Here is an 8,972-nt window from a genome sequence, read left to right on the forward strand (position 1 = left end):
CAGAAGGGTTTGAGAAGGTGGACAGGTAACACTATCAAGTATATTTAAAAGTGACATGTTTCTTTTATGTTAATCTGACTCCCCTGAGTGACCTAGCTAGTGAACTAGTCACCAGTAACTTGGTCACCAGGCAAATCAAGCCTGTAAGAAAGGAAGCCAGTATTGAAATTACCGTGTTCTTGTCTGACCCAAACAGTTTATTTTCATCATAAACATATAACCTCAATATGAGATGTCTAACTAAAGCAAGCACCACCAAGGCCAAGATGGCATCTCCTCTTGTAAGGTTTAGGTTTTGCCCAGAATTCTTGATACAGGGAATCGCCCATATCAAGAGTCACTGCTCCCACAACAAAGCCTTGGGCTGCCACACGCATGTGGGTCAGGTGAACAGACGTTTTAGTATTTCTCCTGCTCTTCCATCTATGTAATCCATAGGCAATGATTTCTGCAAAACGTGCCATTCCAGTGGGGACAAATGGTGCCTCTCTAGGTTTTCAGATAAGTTTAGATTCCTGATCTTAATCACATGAAGAAAGAGAAGTGTGTCGCTTGACATAGTGCTTGAAGAATCTTTAGACAACTACAGGACGTTTCAGGTTCCTCCCGGCTTCTGACCTGGCTCCCGCATCTGCCATCTACCTTCATATTTCTAAATAACATTTTTTGTTGCCTTTTTCTCAGTTTTTCATTTCATTTATTTATCACCTTTCTGTTAAAGAAGGTTAAAATTTAGCTTTTTTGTACCCTCTCTACAAACACATACACACAACCCATCATCCGACCAGACTGATTATAGTACAGATTTTTAAATTGCTTATCATCATTTCTTTCTGAAGTTTCTTTCAGAAAAAAAAAAAAGTTTCAATTTCTATCTGAAACTCCCCAAGAAAACTAAACATGTTTCCCAAGACTGAAAAATAGTTTACTGATCCTGATTTTCGTCTTGGTCACCCTGCTATTAGAGAACATCTGAGGGTCTTACTATTCTTTAGAGACTATATTAGTTTTCTAAGGTTGCCAGTACAAATTACCACAAAATTTGTGGCTTAACAAAAATTTACTCCCTCCTAGTTCTGAAGGTTAGACGTGTGAAATTAAGGTGTCAGCAGGACCTACTCCCTGCACAGGCTCTGGGGTGAACTCTTGCTTGCTCTTTCCAGCTCTGGCGGCTTCAGCATTCCTTGGCTTGGGGCTGCTCAGCTCCAGCTTCACATGGCCTTCATGTGTCCTTGTCTTCCCTTCTGTCTCTTAGAAGGACAGTTGGCATTGGATTTAGGGCCCACCCAGATAACCCAGGGTGAACTCATCTCAAAGGTGTGATTATATCAGTGAAGACCTTTTTACTAAATATGGTCACATCAATAGACTCTGGGATTAAGACATAGACATAGCTTTGAGAGCATGGTTATGAACATTTGAGGACAATTCTTTGTACTGATATATGTCTTCATTTCTTTTGGGTAGACTCCTTGGAGTGGAACTGCTGGATTGTAGGGTAAATTTATGTTTAACCTTTTAAGAATATCTGAAGGAAACACTACTTAGATGAAAGGATGGTGGTTGCAGCTCAGGTTCTGTGAATTATTTATTAATCCTTACCAAATGCCCTTCATTTATGTGTTCATACAGCTATTCAACAAGTATTTACTGGACATACGGTGTTAACTGGATTTTGTTGTTGTTCAGTCGCTTAGTCATGTCTGACTCTTTGCAGTCCATGGGACTTCCCTGTCCTTCACCATCTCCCTGAGTTTGCCCAAACTCATGCCCTTTGAGTCAGTGATGCCCTCCACCCATCTCAACCTCTGTCACTCCCTTCAACCCTCAGTCTTTGCCAGCATCAGGGTCTTTTCCAGTGAGTTGGTTCTTTACATCAAGTATTGGCGTTTCAGCATCAGCCCTTCCAATGAATATTCAGGATCGATTTCCTTTAGGATTGACTAGTGAACAAGATAGGAAACACCATCCCTACTGTATTATGAATATTTTTAGACATTGTTGTAATAACAGGATAATGTAATTAAGAAAGCAGTGCTGCTGTGTGATGCCTTGGCTGGAGCCCAGCTGGGGCACACAGGGGCTCGGCACCCATGATCTCCAAAGAGCTGGCGTTCCTTTTTTCATGTGAAGTTTTATCTTTTCTAAGTTGAAGGATAGTCAATTTATAAAATTATATTAGTTTTAGGATTATGACATAGTGATTCAGTGTTTTTGTGGATTGTACTCCCTTATAAGTTATTACAAGGTAACGGCTATAATTCCCTGTGCTATATATGTTTGTTGCTTATCTATTCCATACGTGGTAGTTTGTTAGTCATACACGCCCACTTTGTCACTCTGCCCTTTCCTCTTTCCTTTGGTGACCATTAGTTTGTTTTCTCTGTGAGTGTGTTTCTGTTTTGCAAGTACATCCATTTGTATTAATCTTTTTACATTCCACATATAAGATATACAGTGTTTGTCTTTCTCTGATTTATTTCCTGAAGCATAATATTCCCTAGGTCTAACCATGTGGCTGCAGATGGTAGAATTTCATTCTTTTTTTATGGCTGAGTAATATTCCTATGCGTGTGTATATGTGTGTGTGTGAGTGAGTGAGATGTCCATTGTCTGTTGATGGGCACTTGGACTTGGGTTGCTTCCCTGTCTTTAATTGGTATGTTCATTTTTCTGGATATATATACCCAGGAGTGGAATTGCTGGATCATACAATAGTTCTATTTTACTTTTTTAAGGAACCTCCATACTCTCTTCCTATAGTGGTTGCACCAGTTTATTGATGCATTCTCACCAACAATTTATAATTTATGCTTTCTTACCCTTTTCATCCTTGCCAACATTTGTTAACTTTTTTCTTAATTGCAGAACACTTTAGCAGGGGCCCTTACACAGACAACCCTTAAGGAGATCCTGATACAGTTCAGGAGTTTGGGAACTTGGTTGGGGGGGGAATATAATTCTTTTTTACTAATCTTTATTGTGAAATTTTGGGCTTCCCTGATAGCTCAGTTGGTAAAGAATCTGCCTGCATTGCAGGAGACCCCAGTTCGATTCCTGGGTCAGGAAGATGTGCTGGAGAAGGGATAGGCTACCCATGGCAGTATTCTTGGGCTTCCCTTGTAGCTCAGCTGTTAAAGAATCCACCTGCAATGTGGAAGACCTGGGTTCGATCCCTGGGTTGGGAAGATCCCCTGGAGAAGGGAAAGGGTATCCACTCTAGTATTCTGGCCTAGAGAATTCCATGGACTGTATAGTTCATGGGGTCGCAAAGAGTTGAACACAACTAAGTGACTTTTACTTTCAGTGTGAAATTTAGGATTTTCTCCTATTATAGAGAACAAATCAAAGAGGTGTTTTAATACTTGTGCTGATGACCAAATAAAAATCAAGTTGTTTTCATATGCATTGTGGTTGTTACAGATGTCTTAAAATATATCACGACTCCAAAAGCATAGCCATAATTAGATCTGCTGCAAGATTTTTGAAGCACATATATCACAGTTTTGTTTTTGGAATAGTTCAGTAACTGAATTTCAGTATATTTTGTTTTGGGGGGAGTTTTTTTTTTTTTGCTTTTTTTTTGTGAGTATTTTGTTTCCTGTGTTTAAAAATTATGAGAAGGGACCCAAATGCAACAGTGTCTGTAGCATAGAAAAGATGAGGAATCCTGCTTTTATGTTCTGAGACTGCACTACCACCCTACCATGTGAGCACTCCTGTTTCTCCCCCCATGCAGTTCTTTCCCTTCAGTCTTCCTTTTATCGGCTCAAGCTCTGCTTGCAGACGAAGCTCCAGCTAGTCCTCTTCATCTCATAAATCTAAGGAGCTCTTTTCAGTTCTCACTGGATGCTGAACGTTTTTTCCCCAATTATGTTCGTGATGTTGGTCAATGCAGATAAGGGGTAGTTAGTGAGTACATGTGAAGCCAACCTACTGACACATTTCTCATTCCTTTTTAAAAAGTGCGGATCTAAAAAAATAAAAAGTTCAGGTCTGAGAGAGGGCATAGTAAAACTGAAAAACCAGGCAAGATCTCTCTGGCTAAAAAGTAACACAGACTGAATACCACTATTCTTGCTTAGCCTGACACAGACTCTTAACAGTTGATGATTACTGAGTTTTACTTTTCTTTTTTTCTTTTTAAATAGAAATCATGTTGTTGATATCAGTGTTGCAGTCAGTACTCCTGCAGGACTCATCACACCGATTGTGTTTAATGCACATATAAAAGGACTGGAAACCATTGCTAATGATGTTGTTTCTTTAGCAACCAAAGCACGAGAGGGTAAACTACAACCACATGAGTTCCAGGTAAGATGTGTATTTACTTTGTGAATGTTACTATGTTATTTTAGTGAACTGTATTATTTTTAAAGTTGGCCTTATGCTTTTATTGCATTTTCCACTTTTTGATTCTGCCTTGTGTTCTCACTGACAGAAGGTCTTGAAAGAAAAATTGAGTAACCCATCAAAAGCTGAAAAAAAGAAGTTTTTCAAGTAGTGTGCAAAAGCCACACGACTGATTTGTGTTCATGTTGCTATAGTGATGTGTTTTCAGCAAAGTGTACCCCATTCAGTTTTTTATTTTTTTCCCCTTCACCTTTATGTGTAATTAGTAAATAGAAATTGTATATATTTAAGGTGTACAACTTGTTGTTTTGATATATGTATACTCTGTGATCGTGACAAGGTAATTAATGTATCTGTCACCTCATATACTTACCATTTTCCTTTTTTTAATGGTAGTTGAGTCCTTCTTTTAGAAAATATATTATTCCAGTATAGTCGATTTACAATGTGTTAATTTCTGTTGTACAGCAGAATGTCTCAGTTATACATGTATATACATTCTTTTTCATATTCTTTTCCATTATGGTTTACCACAGGATATTGAATATAGTTCCCTGTGCTATACAGTAGGACCTCGTTGTATATCCATCCTATATCTAATAGTTTGTATCTGTTAATCCCAAACTCTCAATTGAACCCTTAACCATGAGTCTGTTCTCTATGTCTGTGAGTCTGTTTCTGTTTCATAGATAAGTTCATTTGTGTCATATTTTATATTGCACATATAAATGGTATCATATGGTATTTGTCTTTCTCTTTCTGACTTGCTCAGTATGATAATGTCTAGGTTCATCCATGTTGCTAAGAATCCCTTCTTAAAGTAAAACATCTTAAGGTCTTTTCACAAAACATTGTCATTTTTTCTGATTTATATTGACAAGCAGTTACCATGATCTGTTTTTAAATCTTTTTTTTTCCTTTAGGGTGGCACTTTTACAATCTCAAATTTAGGAATGTTTGGGATTAAGAACTTCTCTGCTATTATTAACCCACCTCAAGCATGTATTTTGGCAATTGGTGCTTCAGAGGATAGACTGGTTCCAGCAGATAATGAAAAAGGGTAAGTGCCAAAATGGAGAGGGAGTTGTAAACTTACTTTCATTACAGTATACCTGACTTTGAATCTTAGGTTTTATAATTATTGGTGTGGCATACTGGAGCTTCACACACAGTTAGATGTAAGCACATCTAAATTTCTCAGGGCACCAGCTCTTCTTATTTTGCTATTTGAGATGGGAAGTCTTATTTACTCTAGCTCAGGGGTCAGCATAATTTTTCTTAAAGAGCCAGTTAGTAAATGTTTTATTTTTTCTGGGTCATACAGTTGCTATCGCAAGTACTTGGCTATTGTGGTATGAAGGCAGGCATAGGCAGTACATAAACGTATTCCAGTAAATCTGTGTTTGGTAGGATTTGGCCTGTGGGCTGTTGTTTCCTGACCTGTATCCTTCAGATGATTGTTTGGTTTGTTTCTTCAAACGATTGATTTGAGCTAGAGGTGTACAACCCATGAAGAGTAAGTGAAAAATAATGTTAGCTGGTTGGGATTGTAAGTTAGGAGTTGGCATTTGGGCTGGTTACTAGCTAACATCTAGTGATTGCTTTTAGAGTACCTAATAATGTTTTTTTAATCTTTTTCTAGATTTGATGTGGCCAGCATGATGTCTGTTACACTCAGTTGTGATCATCGGGTTGTCGATGGAGCAGTTGGAGCCCAGTGGCTTGCTGAGTTTAGAAAGTACCTTGAAAAACCCATCACCATGTTGTTATAATTAATCCAAGAATTTCTAGACTCTCCTAGGTCACACTGTTTCATTCTTACCAAGGTATTAATATGTTATTAAATGGTGGTTCTCTTTTTATTTTAAGGTTAACCAGTTATTTTTGAGTCTGTCCAGATATTTGTAATGGGCATTACTGAATTTTTTAAAATGCCAATTACATCCCAATATTGTGCACATTTAATAAACACCAGATTTTAAGCTGCGTACTCCAGGTAAAGGGGCCTATGGCATAGCCCTCTGGTGGTAAGTCCTTCCACTGGAAATGCAGAGGTAGAATTGTGGTTCCCTATTGAGACAGGCACATAAAAGTAACCTTGATGAGACATTAAGTTTTTGAAATTTAATTACCTCAAATGTTTTGATGAGATTTGAGAAAAGAGAAGTCAGAAAAACTAGTTCTTTTGGAGAAAGAATTTGAACTGAAACTTGATTTTGGAATTTAAGCCTAATTTGAAATTTTGTGTTACATAAATCTTGGTTTATCATGGATGGGAAGCATGGAGAACTTGAAGGAAAATACAAGAAAACTTTAAAAGTCAACATTTTCATAGGACTGTTCAACCAGCTGTTCTTTATTTTTCTATGAATTCAGAAATGGTTGTTTTCTCCTCTTGAGATGAAGATATAAATATGAACCAGCTCCTTGGTATAAGTGAGAATTTGTGTGGGTGTCTATTTAAATAATTTAAATGTGTCATTGTGAGAGCAGAATTCTATAATTGCCTCAAATAAAAGAATATGCTTATAGAATTTTTGTGAAAGTAGAATTTTTCCTGTAAAATTAAATAGTGGTTACTTGCAAATGAACTTAATTAGTAGGATTTATTACTTAAATACTTGAAAAACTTGTATCAAGTAACTGTGGAATGGAATAAGTGTATATATGTAAATATGGTTCCTAGTAAGATATGTGCCAAAGTCCATTTATCACCAAGTTGCGTCTAAAAAGAAAAAGGGGAGAGATACACCAGTGGATAGTTTGGAGTGATAAAAGATGATGACCGGAACAAACTGGTCATTTCTGGTCTTGGATAAAGTGGAAAATGTTAAATGTGTACAAAAAGAAGTGTTCTATGTTTTTCCACCCCAATGTTGTCTCATGTAAAATAAGAAAACCCTAAAATCCTGTCAGAGAGAAAAAGATTATTTAGGTTGTTTGCTACCTTATCAGCCTAAATATTTATTTTCCATTTTGTTACAATTTGCCTTTCTGTGGGGGGGGGGGGGGGTGGGGGGGGTGATATTCAGGATAATAAAAATGAATTAGAAACATTATCACAATTCTAGACTTTCTATGGAATTGATGTGATTTAATAAATAAATTTGGAATTGTTTATAACTATTAACAAATCTGATCCTCCTTGTAAAATGTAATATGCAGAACTATTCCCTGAAATTTAGGTCTTTCAATGTTGAATCTGTTTCTAAGTGTTCATTATTACATGGTGCACAAGTGACACTCCATATATTCCAGAAATATTTTCCTTGCTGTATTATGATGAAAATAACACGTGAATCTGACTTTTCAGTAGTGATTTTAGCTTGAAGACTATGGAGAAGGAACAAACTTATAACAAGGGACCATCAGCAGTATGAGCCACATCTGGGTCACATACATGAAACTTCAAAGAGAATTCATTATTTGGTGGTGTTTATGGCTCTGTTGTTCCCTTGAGAGAAAAATTTAAAAGTTGCATTCTAATAGAAATTGTTCTGAGTTAAAAATTAACCTGAGCTATCATCTAAATTTGGATTCAGTTTATTTCCCTTACCAGCTGGAATGAACAAGTGTTAGAAATAGTGTTTTGGTTCAAATTAGATTGTTTGAAAATTAAACTATATGTTTTCAATGTGTCTTGTCTAATATTTTTGATTTGTTGGTAATTATTTTTCACATTCGAGTTTTTAAGACCAAGAACAGCTATGTATATGGTAAGCTCTTAATACAGATACATTTTGAGTTTATAGAATTGGTAAAATAAGTTCTGAGTTTGGGAGCATATAATCTAACCTTCAGGCTCAAGGAGCCCTCTTGTTAGGAGGTGGCACATAGCAAGAAGGAAGAGTGGTCTGGCTCTGCTAGCTATAAACTCCATTCCTGAGGTTTGTGAGTGAAGTAGTATCCCAAGGCCTGGACTACAGAAGTTGCCCAGTGCGAGCAGTCCTAGGAATGCACTGTAAGGAATTCTCATCACTCAGTAATGCATAAACTCTGGAGGACATGAGGAAATAATCACTACTAATTCCTAATCTCTCAAACCAAGTTGGTACAAGAATCTGGTATCTGAATCAAGGATAATTCACGTCCATCTCAAAGTTTTCAGTTTTGAAGAAGAAATATCTTGATAAGATTCAGATTAAACTGCTCAACTGTTCATTATTAGTTAATGCTCTTCCTGACCAAAGTTTTGCTTTTTGTAGGGAGGGGGAGGTAGAGATGTTATAAGTGAACGTATTTTGGAAAATAACTAGGATGTAAGTTTACCATTTTAACGTTAAACTTATTAATAAGTACACAATTACATAACTCCTGACATAGTAACACCTAAGTGTGAGATTGCAAGAGTAGAGATTCAGCTATTTCTGTATAAGTAGGTATGGGAATTTATAGAAATTAAGTTTGACAGTGATTTTGTAGAAGAAAAGGTCAAAGCATTCCCAAGTCTTTTGAGGGGTGAGTATAGGATATCACAGTTCTAGAAAACTTTCCAACAATAAATTATCCTATTGCTAGAAAAATTAAAGTCCACACCAAGTTTAAGAAAATTACTCATTTGTAATTATCACATGTCAGTTACTGCTATCACACACTTTAGTTTCTAAAGTTAAAAAGTT

General features: G+C 36.7%; 1 protein-coding gene across 1 annotated transcript in view; it reads left to right on the plus strand.

The window, feature by feature from the left end:
* DLAT (dihydrolipoamide S-acetyltransferase) overlaps nucleotides 1-7,987 on the plus strand; it is a 32,744-nt gene extending 24,757 nt beyond the window's left edge. The window contains exons 12-14 of the mRNA XM_043899110.1: nucleotides 4,152-4,314; nucleotides 5,277-5,413; nucleotides 5,996-7,987. Of these exons, the coding sequence (XP_043755045.1) occupies nucleotides 4,152-4,314; nucleotides 5,277-5,413; nucleotides 5,996-6,125 (430 nt within the window). The 3' untranslated portion in view covers nucleotides 6,126-7,987. The remainder of the gene's footprint in view (nucleotides 1-4,151; nucleotides 4,315-5,276; nucleotides 5,414-5,995) is intronic.
* The last annotated feature ends 985 nt before the right edge of the window (nucleotides 7,988-8,972 follow it).

This window comes from Cervus elaphus, chromosome 1, assembly GCF_910594005.1.
Source record: "Cervus elaphus chromosome 1, mCerEla1.1, whole genome shotgun sequence".
NCBI lineage: Eukaryota > Metazoa > Chordata > Mammalia > Artiodactyla > Cervidae > Cervus > Cervus elaphus.